This window comes from Schistocerca nitens, chromosome 4 (assembly GCF_023898315.1).
Source record: "Schistocerca nitens isolate TAMUIC-IGC-003100 chromosome 4, iqSchNite1.1, whole genome shotgun sequence".
NCBI classification, from domain to species: Eukaryota; Metazoa; Arthropoda; class Insecta; order Orthoptera; family Acrididae; genus Schistocerca; species Schistocerca nitens.
Genome location: NC_064617.1, coordinates 805,275,472 through 805,296,548, shown reverse-complemented (window position 1 = coordinate 805,296,548; position 21,077 = coordinate 805,275,472). Strand labels below are relative to the sequence as shown.

General features: G+C 44.1%; 1 protein-coding gene across 1 annotated transcript in view; it reads right to left on the bottom strand.

Annotated features, from left to right (window-relative positions):
- Positions 1-18,782, bottom strand: part of LOC126253224 (uncharacterized) — a 92,632-nt gene extending 73,850 nt beyond the window's left edge. The window contains exon 1 of the mRNA XM_049954410.1: positions 17,657-18,782. Coding sequence (XP_049810367.1) covers positions 17,657-18,761 — 1,105 coding nt within the window. The 5' untranslated portion in view covers positions 18,762-18,782. The remainder of the gene's footprint in view (positions 1-17,656) is intronic.
- Between the last annotated feature and the right edge of the window lie 2,295 nt (positions 18,783-21,077).

Below are 21,077 nucleotides of genomic sequence, written 5' to 3'. Positions count from 1 at the left end.
ATGATGTTGAATGTACGGGTACACTATATTGTAATTATTTTACATATACATTCGTGTACATACAAACATACATACATTCAGGCACACACATTTCCGTGAAAATTTTATTTATGTACAATCACTGGAGTTTCAGTTTAGTGTATTATGTATAAATATTTGATTTGGTTGACATTATTCTGTTCCTACTGCTAATAATTATTACTTGGACCCCTCTCCTTCATATAAAACCTGTAGGTTCCAAAGCTATAGCGCAGTATATTGTGAAATAACTGTACTAACATTGTGTAAGCTAAGTTAGATTTTATGGTTTTACTATAACGCCTTACAAAAGTAAAGAGAAAAAAATCGCCTAGTATATATATAAATAATTTGTTACTGGTTCCAATGTACCGTATGGTGTATTTGTTACTGCATCAGTATTGTTGAATAGTAAAGACTTACAAGAATGCCTCCTTAAAAGGCCAAATATAACTTCTTACATTCAGGGCTTTGTACTGTAATTTCTAATATTACATGTGGTGTAACATATGATATAAGCTTCGATTCACTACTTTTAATAAAATAACACATGTAAGAATAACGAACATAATATGGCAGTGAATATGGCGCCAGTGGGTTACTTAAAGTTATCGACCTTCCACAGATTGATTCCTGGATATCTTTGTGTATATCGTAACAGCTGTGACTATACTATTTAGTGACATTTTTCTGTTTGTGCTACATACAGACGTAAGAAGTATTGCTGTCCATATGTAGTAACAACGTATTACAATGTAAAATGAAACTGGAAGCTTAAGGTATGTAAGTGATTAGAGTTATAAAGTAGCTTGTAGACAACTGATGTGTTAAACAATTTCACTACTTTTGAAAGTATTACAGGCGCTACACTCTGGAACCGCGCGACCGCTACGGCTGCAGGTTCGAATTGTGCCTCGGTCATGGATGTGGGTGATCTCCTTAGGTTAGTTAGGTTTAAGTAGTGCTACGTTCTAGGAGACTGATGACCTCAGACGTTAAGTCCCATAGTGCTTAGAGCCATCTGAAACATTTTTTTCTTGGATGATGTTTTCATTCTCTTAACTAAAAGTATAATCTCCTATGTACGTCATCGAACTAATGCAATGTTTACCTTTACATGCCTCTCCTGTACCCATAATTACACTACTGGCCATTAAAATTGCTACACCAGGTAGAAATGCAGATGATAAACGCGTATTCACTGGACAAATATATGATACTAGAAATGACATGTGATTACATTATCACGCAATTTGGGTGCATAGATCCTGAGAAGTCAGTAGCCACAACAACCAACTCTGGCCGTGATAACGGCCTTGATACCACTGGACATTGAGTCAAACAGAGCTTGGATGGCGTGTACAGGTGCAGCTGCCCATGCAGCTTCAACACGATACCACAGTTCACCAAGAGTAGTGACGCGTATTGTGACGAGCCAGTTCCTCGGCCACCACTGACCAGACGTTTTCAATTGGTGAGAGATCTGGAGAATGTGCTGGCCAGGGCAGCAGTCGAACATTTTCTGTATCCAGAAAGGTCCGTACAGGACCTGCAACATGCAGTCGTGCATTATCCTGCTGAAATGTGGGGTTTCGCAGGGATGGAATGAAGGGTAGAAAAAAAATTGTGTGAAATCTTATGGGACTTATCTGCTAAGGTCATCAGTCCCTAAGCTTACACACTACTTAACCTAAATTATTCTAAGGACAAACACACACACCCATGCCCGAGGGAGGACTCGAACCTCCGCCGCGACCAGCCGCACAGACCATTATTATCTGCAGCGCCCAAGACCGCACGGCTAATCCCGCGCGGCAATGAAGAGTAGAGCCACGGGTCGTAGCACATCTGACATGTAACGTCCACTGTTCAAAGTGCCGTCAATGCGCACGTGAAGTTACCGAGACGTGTAACCAATGGCGCCCCATACCATCACGCTGGGTGATACGCCAGTATGGCGGTGACGAATAACGTCGGCGAACTGTTCGTGCAGATGGTTGTTGTCTTGCAAACGTCCCCATCTGTTGACTCAGGGATCGAGACATGGCTGCACGATCCGTTACAGCCATGCGGATAAGATGCCTGTCATCTCGACTGCTAGTGATACTAGGCCGTTGGGATCCAGCACAGCGTTCCGTATTACCCTCCTGAACCCACCGATTCCATGTGCTGCTAACAGTCATTGGATCTCGACAAACGCGAGCAGCAGTGTCGGGATACGATAAACCGCAATCGCGATAGGCTACAATCCGACCTTTATCAAAGTCGGAAACGCGATGGTACGCATTTCTCCTCCTTACACGAGGCATCACAACAACGTTTCTCCAGGCAACGCCGGTGAACTGCTGTTTGTGTATGAGAAATCGGTGGAAACTTTCCTCATGTCAGCACTTTGTAGGTGCCGCCACCGGCGTCAGCCTTGTGTGAATGTTCTGAAAAGCTAATCATTTGCATATCACAGCATTTTCTTCCTGTCGATTAAATTTCACGTCTGTAGCACGTCATCTGCGTGGTGTAGTAATTTTAATTGCCTGTAGTGTATGACCAATGTATACTGCAGTACACACTCAGGCTTGGAAAACGCGGCATTCATCACGTTTTATTTTTGTTCTCTATACATTAGTTTGGTGCTGTAATTAATCTTCCAATTATAATAACTCAGGTCCTCGTTTGATGCGGGAATTTGAGTTAAAATGTAATAGGCCTACCACTCTGACAAGAAAATACAAGTAATTATTATTATTATTATCGCGTCAGGAACATACACATTCACATTATTTAGAAACGATACGTTTTTGAGTGTGGTCAGAAACGATCTGAAGGGTGTTGCAGGGTAGGGTTGCAGGGTAGGGTGTGTTAGGAAAAAAAAAATTCGACACGTTGCTCCGTTTCCGAGTTAACTGGCATTGAAGTTAACCAGATAGACCGTTACACATGCAACTTCAAGCGGCCCACCAGATAGAGCCAGTGCCATTTGTTCTCATGATGTATATGATTACGCACAAGAAGGCTCAGCCTTTGGCTTGGGTTCGATCCTCACTAATGCCCCATGTCCAATTTTTGTATCCCTCTGTTGTCGGTTTCATAAAACAAAACGAGATACACTTTGGGGGCACCTTCTCTTTCGCGCGACGGCCTGATTGGCTAACTTCAATGCTAATAACTCGGAAACGGCGCAACGTATCGAAGCTACTTCTCACCAATTATTTCTCAGCGTGTCCTACGCTGCAACATACAAACTTTATTTCAGACTGTTTCTGACCAAGTCTATGTTCAAATGTTCAGATTTGCGTGAAATCTTATGGGACTTGACTGCTAAGGTCATCAGCTTACACACTACTTAACCTAAATTATCCTAAGGACAAACACACACACACCCATGCCCGAGAGAGGACTCGAACCTCCCCCGGGACCAGCCGCACAGACCATGACTGCAGCGCCTAAGACCGCTCGGCTAATCCCGCGCGGCCCAAAGTCTATGGAACATCTGCTGTCGACAGAAGTACGGTTAGTCGCTGGGCATGGAGGGTGAGGTCATCAGAAGGCATTTCGACGAAGTACCACGAGTTGCAGCGGTCGGGGAGAACATCCACGTGTTTCACACCTGGCGTACCTCACGTAGCCCCCTCGGACTTCCACTTGCTTGGGCCATTAAAGGATGCCAATCCTGGAAGATGTTTTGAGGACGAGGAGGAGGAGCTCCACACAGTGAAGCACTGTCTCCGACAGGACATGCACGCCGTTGTTTCGCGCTGGAGGAAAGCCATATAACGGGATGGAGATTAAGTGAAAAAATAGAGTGTGTAGTTAAAACACTGTCCTTTCGTGTAAGTAATTCTCATTATGTTCAATAAAGAACTTTTGAAGAAAAAAATGCGTTGCATTACTTTCTGGACAACCTTTGCAGCTTCTGTAGCATTATACCCTTCTACTCCAAAAGCTCCGCTAACACAAATGAGAATATAAGCCGCTTTGTCAAAACCATTCTCCAAAATATCCACCCCTTTGGTCGACGACAAGAAATGGGCACGAAAGCCTGACAAATTTTATAGATTGGAATATGTTCATCAAACTAGCGAAGACATTGATTATAGGTGCTACTCTGAGATGAGAAGTTTGGCACCAAAATGATAGTTGCAGCGGGCCGCATCAAATCAGTAGGCCGATGATCCAAAACAAAAGGTAGATGATCCAGATTACCGTTTGAAGCGATCCCGCACTTTATCCAGTATAGTAACGCGACTAGGCCTTAAACCATCGATGATTCCAGTAGAAACGCATGGCGCATCACTTCAATCAAAACCTCGTGGTTTGTCGAAAGCTCCAATAGTCAAAAAAGGGACACACAAGTTTTATTAAAACGATGCTCCGTACCGATTAGATGAACGCTGGGTTTCTCTGTACACCTTGTTGAGCTTTATTGGATGAATGGACAGCGATAAGGCCATCTCCACACCATAATGTGAATCACACACGCTCAAACGTGAAGGTTATGCGAGAGAATGATTTGCCCCACATTTACTGAAATAGATGGTTTAGGATTTGTAAGGTGCAATTTAAATTTGGGACATTCATCACTTGATTAGGCAAAGCACTGGAAATAATTTGGGAAGTTTCTTGCATATTGGGCGAGATAGTGATTGTAGATTAAACATTCAAAGCTATTAGAATCAGGAACTAACACTAATTGGTACTAACTTCTGAGGTCATGGTGGGGTACATTACAAGTGATATCATTCCCCATCTTAATCAGTGACATGCGCTATCATTGCGTAATTAACAGAAGACGGGACGAATTGTTCTGAAGAACTCTTCAACGTTCTAGGCAATACACGACTTTGATGAGGGTAATTTCTCTTTTTGAAAACTTCGAATCTTGTACAGGAAGAAAGAAAGGAAAATTTTAACTCCCATCGACGACAAGGATATTATGGATAATGCACATTCTCGAGTTGGAAGAGGATGTATAGAAAACAATTTTCCTCCTGTTTCAAAAGAAAGATCCCGACATATGCCTTTAGCGATAAAGAGAAACTACACTACTGGCCATTAAAATTTGATACACCACGAAGATGACGTGCTACAGAAGCTAAATTTAACCGACAGGAAAAAGATGCTGTGATATGCAGTTGATTAGCTGTTAAGAGCATTCACACAAGGTTGCCGCTGGTGGCGACACCTACAACGTGCTGACGTGAGGAATGTTTCCAACCGATTTCTCATACACAAACAGCAGTTGACCGGCGTTGCCTGGTGAAACGTTGTTGTGATGCCTCGTGTAAGGAGGAGAAATGCGTACCATCACGTACCCGACTTTGATAAAGGTCGGATTGTAGCCTATTGCGATTGCGGTTTATCGTCTCGCGACATTGCTGCTCGCCTTGGTCGAGATCCAATGACTGTTAGCAAATATGGAATCGGTGGATTCAGGAGGGTAATACGGAACGCCGTGCTGGATCCCAACGGCCTCGTATCACTAGCAGTCGAGATGACAGGAATCTTATCCGCACGGCTGTAACGGATCGTGCAGCCACATCTCGATCGCTGAGTCAATAGATGGGGACGTTTGCAAGACAACAGCCATCTGCACGAACAGTTCGACGACGTTTGCAGCAGAATAGACTATCATCTCTGAGACCATGGCTGCGGTTACCCTTGACGCTGCATCACAGACAAGAGCGATGGTGTACTCAACGACGAACCTGGGTGCACGAATAGCAAAACGTCATTGTTTCGGATAACTCCAGGTTCTGTTTACAGCATCATGATGGTCGCATCCGTGTTTGGTGACATCTGCGGTGAACGCACACTGGAAGCGTGTATTCGTCATCGCCATACTGGCATATCACCCGGAATAATGGTATGGGGTGCCTTGGTTACACGTTTCGGTCACCTCTTGTTCGCATTGACGGCACTTTGAACAGTGGACGTTACGTTTCAGATGTGTTACGACCCGTGGCTCTACTCTTCATTCGATCCCTACGAAACCCTACATTTCTGCAGGATAATGCACGATCGCATGTTGCCTGTACGGGCCTTTCTGGATACAGAAAATGTTAGACTGCTGCCCTGGCCAGCGCATTCTCCAGATCTCTCACCAACTGAAAACGTCTGGTCAATGGTGGCCGATCAACTGGCACGTCTCAATACGCCAGTCACTACTCTTGATGAACTGTGGTATCGTGTTGAAGCTTCATGGGCAGCTGTTCGTGTACACGCCATCCAAGCTCTGTTTGACTCAATGCCCAGGCGTATCAAGGCCGTTATTACGGCCAGAGGTGGTTGCTCTGGGTACTGATTTCTCAGGATCTATGCACCCAAATCGCGTGACAGTGTAATCACATGTCAGTTCTAGTATAATATATTTGTCCAATGAATACCCGTTTATCATCTGCATTTCTTCTTGGTGTAGCAATTTTAATGGCCAGTTGTGTACAAAAAACGCTCATCTGATTGGCCAGATCTTGAACTCAGCTCGTCTGGAATGCGAGTTCAGTGTCTTACACGCTGAACCACCTCATTCGTTGCTTTCATTTTTTTTTTATTTTTGAATGGTAAGTAGCAACAAATACATACGCTCACGTTAAACAATGCTCGTAAGTTACTGGCGATGGTTTTTGAACTCGGAACTGTTGCCAAAAGCGTCGCACACATATTCCATAGCGTTCAGATAAGGATAATTTGTTGACCCTAAACATTAAGAAGAACTCACTAAACTGCTCACACCGCCTTAACAAGATTCTGTGCTTATGACTGGGAGAGCTATCGAGCTATTCTTCAGGATGATGCTATGGCCGTCGGGGAAGACATCAGTCATGAAGGTGTGCTGGTGGTCCGCTATAGTGTTCACGTAGTCCACAGCTGACATGGAGTCGTCAGTTAATTACATCAGGTTCCATGGAAGTGGAGGTGAGTGTCCCACCGTCCCGCTTCCGATGACGGCGTATCAGGACTCCACCATAGAAATGGTGTAGCGAGAAACTAGATTCTTCCGACCATGCAAATGATGTCCATTGATCCAATGTCCAAGATCATCGAGACTTCCAACACACAATAACGGCGGCTGACGATTTCCTTGCGTCAGCATGGGAAAACAGTTTTCCGCCTCTGTGGAACTCCAAGTTCAACAATGTGCGCCAAACGGTGTGCTCCGAAACGTCATACCTGCATCAGCACTGTGCTCTTTCGTCAGATCTGACACACACTGCTGTGCATCCTGTTTCGTATAACGGGAAAGTCTGTGATGTCCACGTTCTGTGATGATGCGCGAACGTCCAATACTTTGTCGTCTTCTGGTAATTTCACGTCCTCGTGACAGTAGCACACCAACAGCCGACCAGCTTCACTGTCCCCGAGATCCTCGTCCCCAGGCTCCGGGCCTGTCTGTCCTTTGTGAAAGTACCTTATGTCACTGGGTTGCCCCATTTGCGGCCCATATCATCGATGTAATGATTCCCCAATACGTCTCTGTTCCACTCACACGTTTTCCTTACCTTATCTTCTGCCTGCGCGCTAACAGCTGACATTGGTTCGTGCGGAGAGCGGCGGTCATAATGTTTCGGCTCATCGGCGTACACTGAAACTATGAACGATGTTGAGATTCGAGCTTCGTAATTTCCGAAATGGGCAATGCAACCCTCGATACGTTGGCAAGATATCGTAATTCGTTCATACGCTGCAAAGTTAGCTGTTCGTTCCGCGCTTACTATGTAATTTTAAATGGCATTAATTACGTTAGATCTTGGTTGCGCACAACATATATTTGTTGCCGTTGTGTGTTATATACAGGTAGTTCACATGGTTTAAAACAATAACTGAGTGAAATGGATAGTCTTGTTCGTTATCTGGATATTTCAGCTTGAGACCGTGAATTTGGCAGCCATAGATACAACAATCCAGTAGAATGAGCATTGTTTACCGTAAAGAAAGAAACTGAAATAAGTCACTGAAAACCCCATTATGAAGACGAAGTTTTTATTCGATGTCCGACAATGGTCCGATGAACTGACACCCCATTGTCCCACGGCGGATACTAGAGGCCGTGTCCAAATATTTCCATCCTGGAGCTCCGCCAACCTGGATGCCGCATGCTGCTCGTATCTGAGTCAAGCTGTTACACACAGAAACAAACACAAGCAGTTGCTTCACTTGCTCAATCTGGCAGCGATGTTTCTCCGTTGCGGAAACACGGAAGCGTCCTTCGGCATCGTTTCCCGGTCATAATGAAAGAGTGCAGTAAATCACTTTTACGGCCGCCAAGGTGTTTGTAGATTTTAGAATGGGACTATTGACTGTTTAGTGCACAAATTATGGGAAATAGTTTCCTCGTCACCAAAGGGAGACTGACAAAACGTTTCCACTGTTCACTGGTCAGTAACTGATGTTCACCCTTTGGTCACTGTCAATTAAAGTACTGTTAATGTTATACAGAGGGACAATCGAGTAGGTTACAAAGTATGCCACGTATTGAAGAATTTTTTTTTGCTTTTTAAGTCATCAGTCTTTAGCTCAATGCGACCGGCTACGAATTCGTCTCTTGTGCCAACCTCTTCCTTCAATTCTCGTCATTCCTTTTTCGATGTCTAAATTTCACGTTAGGGTATTACATCCATTTTAATTCCAGAACATCGTTCTTAGTGTTCCATTCTTATTGTTCCCTATTGTTTCTTATACATACTGCATGTTATCCTCTTCCCCTACAACTTACTTGTATTTTGCTCAGAACTTCGAACGTCTTGCACCACTTTACATTGTAGATCGATCTTTTCAGGTAGACAAATCCTATGAACGTGCTTTGACGTTTCTTAAGTATTGTTTCCATTATCAATGGCAATATCAGAACTATCTCACTGATACTCTTACCTTTCCGAAAGCAAACTGGTCGTCACTTAAGGGACCACCAATTTTCCTTTCCATTGTCCTATACGTGGTGCATTCAAGTTCTAAGGCCTCCGATTTTTTTTCTAATTAACTACTCACCCGAAATCGATGAAACTGGCGTTACTTCTCGACATAATCGCCCTGCAGACGTACACATTTTTCACAACGCTGACGCCATAATTCCATGGCAGCGGCGAAGGCTTCTTTAGGAGTCTGTTTTGACCACTGGAAAATCGCTGAGGCAATAGCAGCACGGCTGGTGAATGTGCGACCACGGAGACTGTCTCTCGTTGTTGGAAAAAGCCAAAAGTCACTAGGAGCCAGGTCAGGTGAGTAGGGAGCATGAGGAATCACTTCAATGTTGTTATCACGAAGAAACTGTTGCGTAACGTTAGCTCGATGTGCGGGTGCGTTGTCTTGGTGAAACAGCACACGTGCAGCCATTCCTGGACGTTTTTGTTGCAGTGCAGGAAGGAATTTGTTCTTCAAAACATTTTCGTAGGATGCACCTGTTACCGTAGTGCCCTTTGGAACGCAATGGGTAAGGATTACGCCCTCGCTGTCCCAGAACATGGACACCATTTTTTCAGCACTGGCGGTTACCCGAAATTTTTTTGGTGGCGGTGAATCTGTGTGTTTCCATTGAGATGACTGGCGCTTTGTTTCTGGATTGAAAAATGGCATCCACGTCTCATCCATTGTCACAACCGACAAAAAGAAAGTCCCATTCGTGCTGTCGTTGCGCGTCAACATTGCTTGGCAACATGCCACATGGGCAGCCGTGTGGTCGTCCGTCAGCATTCGTTGCACTCACCTGGAAGACACTTTTCGCATTTTCAGGTCGTCATGCAGGATTGTGTGCACAGGACCCACAGAAATGCCAGCTCTGGAGGCGATCTGTTCAACAGTCATTCGGCGATCCCCCAAAACAATTCTCTCCACTTTCTCGATCGTGTCGTCAGACCGGCTTGTGCGAGCCTGAGGTTGTTTCGGTTTGTTGTCACACGATGTTCTGCCTTCATTAAACTGTCGCACCCACGAACGCACTTTCGACACATCCATAACTCCATCACCACGTCTCCTTCAACTGTCGATGAATTTCAATTGGTTTCACACCACGCAAATTCAGAAAACGAATGATTGCACGCTGTTCAAGTAAGGAAAACGTCGCCATTTTTAGTATTTAAAACAGTTCTCATTCTCGCCGCTGGCGGTAAAATTCCATCTGCCGTACGGTGCTGCCATCTCTGGGACGTATTGACAATGAACGCGGCCTCATTTTAAAACAATATGCATGTTTCTATCTCTTTCCAGTTCGGAGAAAAAAAATCGGAGGCCTTAGAACTTGAATGCACCTCGTAGATTATTCTTGTCAGCAACTTGCCTGTATTGGCATTTCAGCTGATTATGCCACAATTGTGGACCTTTTGTAGCTTCCGTTTTGTGTGGACAGTATTTTTCTGAATGTCTCATTGTAGTAGATACTACATTCAAGGTCACCAGAAATTGAGTTAGGCCTAATACTCGAAATCTCATCTTGCACAATACCGAGAATTCGCATCAACCATTATCCGATATGGCGCAGTCAGAATTGAAACTTAACTGAGGCTTAACGCTTCTGACCAATCACATTGTATTCGACTAGTCGATACTGTATGATTGTGCCAGTGTAACACAATACCAGACCGTCAGAAATCCAAATTTTTCAATTTATTTTTGGAATATACGAAACACTAAGGCACGTGCAAAATATTATACACACCGGTAAACATGCTTTGACAACATCATATGCATTATATGGTAAAGCTTAATATGACTGAAGCAGTGTAATTTTTAATAAAGTATATTTATTAACGATATAGGAGACAATCTTAGTAGCCTTCTTAGATTGTTTGCTGATGATGCTGTCATTTACCGTCTTGTAAAGTGATTAGATAACCAAAACGAATTGAAAAATGATTTAGATAAGATATATGCCTGGTGTGAAAAGTGGAAATGGACCTGAATAAAGAAAAGTGTGAAGCTATTCACATGAATACTGAAGGCTGTAAATTCAACTAAATACTTATGGATTACAATTACAAATAACCTAAATTGGAACGATTGCATAGATAATGTTGTCGGTAGAGCAAACCAAAGCCTGTGATTCATTGGCAGAACACGAGATAGCGCAATAGGTCTACTAAAGAGACTGCTTACACCACGCTTGTGCGCCCTATTCTGGAGTACTGCTGTGCGGTGTGGGATCCGTATCAGGTGGGACTGACGGAAGACATCGAAAAAGTACAAAGAAGGGTGGCTCATTTTGTATTATCACGAAAAAGGGGAGATAGCAGTACAGACATGATACGTGTATTGGAGTGACAGTCATTAAAACAAAGGCGTTTTTCGTTGCGACGGGATCTTCTCATGAAACTTCAATCACCAGTTTTCTCCTCCGATTGCGAAAACATTCTGTTGCAACCCACCTACATAGGGAGAACTGATCATCACGATAAAATAAGAGAAATCAGGCATCGCACAGAAAAATTTAAGTGCTCGTTTTTCCCGCGAGTCGTTCGAGAGTGGAACGGTAGAGAGACAGCTTGAAGGTGGTTCAATGAACCCTCTGCCAGGCACTTTATTGTGAATAGCAGAGTAATCACGCAGATGTAGATGTTATTTGTCCAGTTGATTTTAGGGAACCGTTATCCTTACTGCCAGTACGCTCACAACTTTTTTGTTCATATGGTACTAACAGGATTTAACGTGAAGGTGCAGATTGCCGGTATATGGGCGAGACATCCAAGAATTTTTATCCTACACTGGAAAAATCGGTAAGGTGAAGTAGATAGTTTCCAGCAGATACAGATCATAATTAAAACACATAGTTGAGGGTGATATATGCAGTACATATAAGCAGAAACTGTACTGCTATGAGAGAATGGTTTAAAACGGAAGTAGGTGAGTGTAGTATGAAACTAGTCAAAGGACTGATGGCTTAAAACTGACAATATATTGAATCAAATTCTCGTATTTCACCAAGAAAATTAAATTATTTACTCCAGAGCAAAGGTTTTTAGGTTGCATGGAAACTGATAACATTTAAAGAATGAAGATGTTTACATGAAACGACTTCATCACATTACTTGTCTGTCATCATCTTTAGTCTTGTTAGAGCTGCGATGAGCAGTGAAGAATAGATCCAGCTGTATCAATAAATGTTGCTGCAGTTAATCTGCGGTACATACATTGTAAGGCACAAAAAAGGAGCTATCCGCTTGGAACGGAAATCGGTAGATACGATATACAGTACATGTACAGACAAACAATTCATTACAATTCAAGAAAACTTGAGCTATTTATTCAAGAGAAAGAACTTCGAAAATTCAGCAAGACAACACGCGTTGTTTCACCTCTCGCCTTTATGCAAGCAGTTATTCGGATCGGCACTGATTGATCGAGTTGTTGCATGTCCTTCCCGGGGATATGGTGCCAAATTCTGCCCATTGGTGCGTTAGATCGTCACAGTCCCGAACTGGGTGGAAGACCCTCCCCATAATGCCCTAAACGTTATGAACTGAGGAGATAAAACCCTCGCCGTGAGCAGGCAGGCATTATCTTGCTGAACTGTAAGCGCATGGTGGCTTGCCATGAAAAGCAACAAAACGGTGAGTAGAATACTGTCGACATACCGCCTCGCTGTAATGGTGCAGCGGGTGACAATCGAAGGGGTTCTGCTGTGAAAAGGAATGTCACCCCAGATGAATATTCTTGGTTGTCGGCCGTATGGCGGGCTACGGTCAGGCTGTTATCCAGCGGCTGTCCAGGGAGTCTACAGACACGTCTTCTCTGACCATCGGGGCTCACTTCGAAGCTCGACTCATCACTTAAGACAATTCTACTCCAGTCAGTGAGATTACAGGCCATCCAGGAGGACATCCAACAACTTTGTCTATCACCGAGAAGCCGAATAACTGCTTGCATAAGGACCAGAGGTACATCAATGCGTTATTGACTTTCTCAAATTGCGAAGTTCTTTCTCTTGAATGACTCATCAAGTTTTCCTGGAGCTGCATTCGTTTGCCTATACATATACATGGATCTACTAATATCCGCATCACTCGGATAATTCCTTCGTGGTGCGTTCTTTCTTTTCCCTCAGAGTGCAGTTAGTCGGGGAGATGTATTTCAAATGGTTCAAATGGCTCTGAGCACTATGGGACTTAACTTCTGAGGTCATCAGTCCCTTAGAACTTACACTACTTAAACCTAACTAACCTAAGGAGATCACACATACCCATGCCCCAGGCAGGATTCGAACCTGCGACCGTAGCGGTCAAACTGTAGCGCCTAGAACCGCTCGGCCACCCCGGCCGGCAGATGTATTTCAATGTAACATTTATTTGACATTATATCACACGGAATGCAATACTTGTATTTACCCGTTTCTGAGAGCCAGTCGTCTCACTGTATGTTTAAGAATTTGACGCACTGCAAAGGAAGGAATTTAACAACGAATTCCTTCTTCATAATAACGAGAAATTTTCTGGTGTTTAAGTGTTTAAGAATCTCGCCATGGAATACTCATTTTGTAACATGCTAGGCCTCCCTGAAATGGTATATTACCTCGATACGTGAAGTAAGGGAAGTACCGGGTGATCAAAAGTCAGTATAAATTTGAAAACTTAATAAACCACGGAATAATGTAGATAGGGAGGTAAAAATTGACACACATGCTTGAAATGACATGGGGTTTTATTCGAACCACCCCATATTGCTAGACGCGTGAAAGATCTCTCGCGCGCGTCGTTTGGTGATGATCGTGTGCTCAGCCGCCAGTTTCGTCATGCTAGGCCTCCCAGGTCCCCAGACCTCAGTCCGTACGATTATTGGCTTTGGGGTTACCTGAAGTCGCAAGTGTATCGTGATCGACCGACATCTCTAGGGATGCTGAAAGACAACATCCGACGCCAATGCCTCACCATAACTCCGGACATGTTTTACAGTGCTGTTCACAACATTATTCCTCGACTACAGCTATTGTTGAGGAATGATGGTGAACATATTGAGCATTTCCTGTAAAGAACATCATCTTTGCTTTGTCTTACTTTGTTATGCTAACGATTGCTATTCTGATCAGATGAAGCACCATCTGTCGAACATTTTTTGAACTCTTGCGTTTTTTCGGCTCTAATAAAACCCAATGTCATTCCAAGCATGTGTGTCAATTTGTACCTCTCCATCTACATTATTCCGTGATTTATTCAGTTTTCAAATTTATACTGACTTTTTGATCACTCGGTACACCCGATAAGCGGGCTTTGCCACACTGTCAGCATACAGCTTGCATATACGGGATTTATCATAACCATGAAATCTGACACGGGTGCAAGTGCACGGTAACAGACGCAAAAACCTCCCAGTAAACGTAGTACGCAAATGAAATGTTTGCTAGATAATTGCGATATTACGGTTACGAGCCGCAATAGGTCGAGTAGTTCCTCTACCTAGGCCGCCAAGATCAGCTGGCCTCAATCCTGTGGATATTTTCTCTGCGGTCACCATAGAAATGAATTGTGCAGAGCTCTTACTGATATAGTCGACTAGCTGGAATAGCGAACTGTGCAGTCTAGTCACAATTTACCAGATGCTCCACGGAAGTTTGATTAAATTGATAGCTCGCTGCAGAAACGAGTACAGTAGTGCAAGCAAATGAGAAATGTTGAGTATCCCCCATAACAGCTTCGACTGCTTTCCCATCTAAATGGTCTCAAATATCACTCTGCCCCACCTTAACAAGGAGTACAACGCTACTTCAGCACGTTACGTATAAAAGTTTACTCCAAATTCGTACCTTTAAAGGCCGTGTTCTTCCTGTAGTTTCCGCATTCGGATGCAATACTGAACTCGTCCCTGCACTGAGAAAAGGATGCTAAATGTTTAATATCCCCCATAACAGCTTCGTCTGCTTTCCCATCTAATTGGTCTCATATATCCCTCTGCGCTACCTTAACAAGGAGTACAACGCTATTTCAGCACGTTACATATGACAGTCTACTCCAAATTAGTATCTTTAAAGGGCGTATTCTTCCTGTCGTTTCTGCATTCCGATGCCATACTGACCTCGTCCCTGCACTGAGAAAAGGATTCTTTCAAATACCCCCAATCACCTCGTAAATGCCATACATTTCGGTGCTCCAGTTCTTCAACTGTATCAGCGGGAGTGATGTTCACTGTAGTTCTGGGAAGATTCGAGACAGAAAGGTCCAGAAGATTGAGGTATGAAGAACTTCGACGCCCAAAAGTGCCGGTTTCCCATTAAGCATGCACCACATTTCGCACGTTACGGATTGCGAACATCCTCCAGCAGTCCTAGAAGATCGTGCCGGAGAAACCGATGGTACCGTCGTCCATTATGTGTTTTTGGAAGAATGTGTGGCCCAGTCACCTAGTGCAGTGATAAACGTTGCTGATAATATGTGAACTTCATATGGATTTACGTCAGACTTGACCCAAATAGTTCGAAAAGTTTACATTTTAAATTCTTGTGTATTATTGGGATGATCAGTTTTGATTCCCGAGAAATGTACGAAGATAGATGTAGGAAAGGGAAACCTAATTTTATTGCATTTGTAAATTTAGAGAAAGCCTTTGACAACGTTGACTGGAGTACACTCTATGGAATTCTGAATGTAGCAGGGATAAAACGTAGGGGGCGAAAGCCTATTTACTCGTACAGTAACTAAAAATGGATGAAATGGCTCTGAGCACTATGGGACAACATCTGAGGTCATCAGTCCCCAAGAACTTAGAACTACTTAAACCTAACTAAGGACATCACACACATCCATGCCCGAGGCAGGATTCGAGCCTGCGATCGTAGTGGTCGCGCAGTTCCAGACTGAAGCGCCTAGAATCGCTCGGCCACTGCGGCTGGCTGTACAGTAACTGAACGGCTTTTAGAGCCGACGGCCATGAAACGGAAGTGAGAATGGATTGAGACAGGACTGCAGCCTGTCTCCGATGTTACTGAATCTGTACACTGAGCAAGCAGTAAAGGAAACTAAAGAAGAATTTAGGGAATGAATTAAAGTTCAAGGAGAAGAAGTAAAAACATTCTGGTTTGACGATGGCGTTGTAATTCTGTCAGATACAGAAAACCACTTGGAAGATCATTTGAATGGAATGGGCAGTATCTTGAAAGGGGGATATAAGATAAAGATGAGCGAAAGCGAAACAAGGGAATGGAATGAAGTCGAATTAAATTAGGCGATGCTGATGGAATTAGACTATGAAACGAGACTTTATGTAGATAATTTTTGCTATTTAGGCAGTAAAGTAACTGGTGGAGGCAGAAGTAGTGCCAAAGAGATTCCGAATGAGAGAAATTCGTTAACATCGAATACAGGTTTAAATGTTAGGAAGGCTTTTCTGAAAGTATTTGTCTGGACTGTAGCCTTGTGTGGATGTGAAACGTGGATGATGAACAGTTCCGCGAGAAAAGAATTGTGGTGCTACAGAAGATTGCCTCTCATTAAATGGATAGATCACGTAACTAATGAACAGACGCAAAATAGAACAGCGGAAGAAAGTTTTTGGCGAACTTGACTAAAAGGCGTCTGTTGATAGAACATGTTATGAGACATCAAGGGATCATGAATTTATTATTGGAGGGAAGTGTGGGGTGATAAAATTTTTAGAAGGAGACCAGGAGAGGAAATCAGTGAGAAGATTAAAAAGAATGTAGTTTTCAGCAGTTATTCGGAGATGAAGAGGCTTGCACAGGATATAGTGGCAAGGAGAGCTGCAAAAAACCAATCTCAGACAGACCACAACAACAACATTTATTAATGAAGACGATATTTCACACTGAACTCAATCGTTGCTGGTAAAGAAACAGTAATAAATATCTTGTAAGTGGTTTTTTGTGATCCTTGTTTTATAGGATGTGCCTGCATTGTACAATTAATCCTTATGTTTTTTTTATTATTATTCGTTGTATAACGCAATTTTTTATGTTATATAGATTGGTAATACTTAAGGTGGTGAAATTAGCTACTCGCAAATGAATTTCAATAAATTTTTGCACAAATGGATGGTCTCACAGCGATATTACTGAAATCATTAGTGTCACAGCGATGTAAACAAAATTCAGATTGTAGCCTTATGTTGTTGTTTTGTGGGAAGAGACCAAACTGCGAGGTCATCGGTCTCGTCGGATCAGGGAGGGACGGGGAAGGAAGTCTGCCGTGCCCTTTCAAAGGAACCATCCAGGCATTTGCCTGGAGCGATTTAGGGAAAGCACGGAAAACCTAAATCAGAATGGCCGGACGCGGGATTGAACCGTCGTCCTCCCAAATGCGTGTAGCCTTATCAAGCGATTAAATACCCACAAGCATTGAAACTAATTATCTGGTCATACTCAGATGGTAAAGTCACCATTTAATAATGGCTGTGTAGCACGTGTTAGAATATCGAGGAAATTTAACTGCTTGAAGTGGCTGTAAGCTAAGTACATTTTGTTAGATAAATAAAATGTTAATTAGAAGTATAAAACAGGCACGAGCACGACCGAGGACATAATAGCGGCTGTGGTGCCAAGGATTCTTCCGAGATATGAATAATAACAAATAAACTCTTTCTTAGTTGATGCGCTTAAGATGTGTAAAAGATGGAAGCAGATGGCGCCGTGACTGCTGTCAAAGGAGCCATTGCCACTCGAACCGGAAACACTTGTCGTAGCAGGACGCGGCCGAGCGCCGGCGCCGGCGGTTACCTATGGTGGTGACGACGGTGAGGCAGTAGACGATGGCGTTGACGAAGCTCCAGGCGCGCTGGCCGCTGTACGAGGTGACACCCGCCTCGTGGGCGGCGTGCAGCTGGTTCTCCAGCTCCATGAGGCGGCGACGCGCCACCGACTTCCAGTCCTCCTCGCGCAGGTTGTGGCTGCTCAGCCACAGGTCGTCGATGAAGTTGCGCTTGACGCGCTTCACGCCGCACTTGTAGAATGACTCGAAGGCGCCCTCCGTGAAGCGGAAGAGCAGCCCGCCCAGGCCGCAGAAGATGACCATCAGCAGCAGCTCGGCCACGCACTGGTTGCGCTTCGACAGGATGCGGTTGTACTCGCCGGCGTACTGCCTCTTGAAGGCGCCCCACTCCCGGTAGACGTCGCGCAGGAACGGGACCCACACCGCTTCCTTCGGCGCTGTCGCTTCTTTCGCCTTAACTACTTTGTCTTTTTTCTCTGTCTTTTCTTCCGACCTAGGCTTGGCCTCTACCACGGCTGTCGTCTGAATTATATTATTGTCGTGGCTCGATCTGAGCTCAGTCTTCTCCTCCGCTGCCGCGAACTCCTTCTGGAGCACTGCCGGGTCCACCTTCTCCACAGTGAACCTCTTAGTGTGGGTCACTATAGTTTCAGTGGTGGTGGACACCTGGCCATCTACGAAGGCGATCTTGCCGGACACGACTTGCTCCTGGCCGTTCTGGCTCGCGGCCGCGATGTCCGCCTCCACGGCGGCTATCAGTTCCTCGGCGTCCCTGCTGGCCGACTGGCTCCTCCTGGAGGCCGACTTGTCGCTGCGAGCTTTCTTGCGTGCCTTCACCGGGGGAACTGGAGGCTCGTCCCGAGGCGCTGGGGGCGGCGGCGACGACGGCCTGCCGCTTTTCGAGGCCGGCTCGTCGTCCTCCTCCGGAGGCGGCACGGCGTGCGGCTCCGGCGTGGGCGGTCGCCGGCGCGAACTGCCGCCCCCGGAGGGGCTGCGCCTCTTGCCGCTGGCGGAGGTGCCACGCCGCCTCCGGGATACGCCGCCCGCCGCCAGCACCTGCTCGGGGGTGGTGGGCACCGCCTCCGCCTCCACGGCCACCGCGGCGTCCGACATCTCGCAATGGACTGCGGCTGCCGCTGCCAGCTGCTGGGAGGCGTCGGCAGCTGTGGGCGCCGCGACTGCTGCTGCTCTGCAGGCACCGCAGCACGGTCGATCGTGGTTCGCGGCGCTCCCGCGTGGCGGCGCCAGCCTCTGGACGGCCTCCTGCTATTCCCGGCGAGCGTCACAGAGAGGGCGCACGCCTTTCCTCTCGTAACCTTGGTTACCAGACCAGCTGTTTCCCATGTATCAACAAGCGTTCCCTGCTTCCCGTATTCATATCGCAAGAAAGTACTTGTAACAATATACAAAAAAAATCTTGAATAATGACTGCTTGAATGCTCTCGTAAATTATTTATTTAACGACCTTTTTCGTAGCGTAGATGGCACATTATCAGATTAGATATCTACATCTACATCTACATCCATACTCGGCAAGCCACCTGACGGTGTGTGGCGGAGGGTACCTTTAGTTCTCTCTTCTATTCCAGTCTCGTATTGTTCGTGGAAAGAAGGATTCTCGGGATGCCTCTGTGTGGGCAGTAGTCTCTCTGATTTTATCCTCATGGTCTCTTCGCGAGATATACGTTAAACCATGACATTAAACTTGCAACATGGAAGGGAACTCTATTTTATTTTATTTTCTGCCATTACAAATGACCTGTCACATAGTTACTAAGGCAGGTCATATTTTCACAATATGGAAATGCACATGTATAAAATTTTAAACTTTCTTATATATGTTATATGCCGTAAGAATAAATAATATGGCAGTTTTAAATATTTATAGACTTAAAAGTAATTATGAAACGAGAATCTTAAAATGAATTCACGATACGAATTTAGGGAGATACAAAGAGGTTATGACATATTATCACTTCATGACGTATTATAAACTCGAAAAAAAATTCCAAAATAACGAGAATGTTGCATTTCAGAAGGAGAAATGAAAGGTAATAGGAAAGTACATAGAATTTGTATTAGCTGCCCCTGCACGTAGTTATCTCTGGTGTGTGGGCTCGGCAAATCGTCAAGACTGTCATATGGGCAGCAGCTTACGTTACTTGTCTATGAATAAATGTCGCAAGTAACGAATCGTCAAATAAGCAGAAAGTATGGAGCCACGGTTCCTCAACCGTGCCGTGAATCCGGAACGGACGACAGGCTTCTAGGCTACGAAACCAGTCGTTAAATAATTTATTAACAAAAACTGCCAAACGATTATTATTCAAGAAGTCTACCTATAGCTGCTGTTGTCCTCATAGAAGATAGTGTGTACAAAAAAAGTGCTCGCACTGCAGTATTCTCTTCGTTGGTTACCTATTTTGTCTTTACTAACAATAGTCGGTTAATCTGTAAATAACCGTCCTCAGACATAATTCCTGCCAACGGTGCACATGGCGAGCAAGTCATATTGTTTCGATGATGATATTATTTTAATGGCCGCCATTGTATCACGAAGGAATTGTAAAACTGACGTAGGCTACCGTAGACTACCATTAATAAGCGAAGACTATGGCAGGTTTCCTAGTAGCCTTGGTCAGTTAAGACTGTAAACGCATTACCTGCACGTTAGGTGTGTTGCATACTTAAGGGGCGTCACCTCATATCGAGCGCTTTGTCAGCGTATACGATCAGTGTCTTACTATACTCCCATAGAAATCGGAAGTGGCTAACCGTCTCGAAACTACAGTTATCTGTTTATTGCTTAAAGATAAACAGTATTTACATCAAAACTGAAGCTTTCAATGTTTAATTCAGGTTTTTTCCGAAAATTGTTGATCTGTAACGTCGAACAGAGGGATGTAGTAGAAATAAAAAACAACCCATACTCATCGTACAGCACTAGAAAACGCTATTTCATGTTATTGATAAACAATGTCACACTTGTCATTAACAATAGGTAACTCTTGCCTTTGAGCATGATGAAGAACGTTCTGTTGGGTACAAAATAATAATAATAATAATAATATATATATATAATTTTATGTTTGTCCATGTAAACTGTACTTGCTATGGTTAAATAATAACTCGGAAGTTACGTGATGAACTGGTTCTTATTACTATAAAATGCAATTTATCTTTTGTAAGGATGGAAAATATTAAAAGGACAAACGATGAACTATGTGCAAAGAAGCAGACTAAAAACAGTGTTTCTCTTAAACGCATTAATTTATGTCTTTTTCCCTACGAATGCTAACAGTTCTTCAGATAATCCAACCATTTACTACGTAATTTGTGTACTGTACCAAGACTATCGAACTGTAGTTTTGTTAGTGTGTAAATCTACTTGTTCGACATGTGCAGCGTACCAATGACCACTTTGACAGC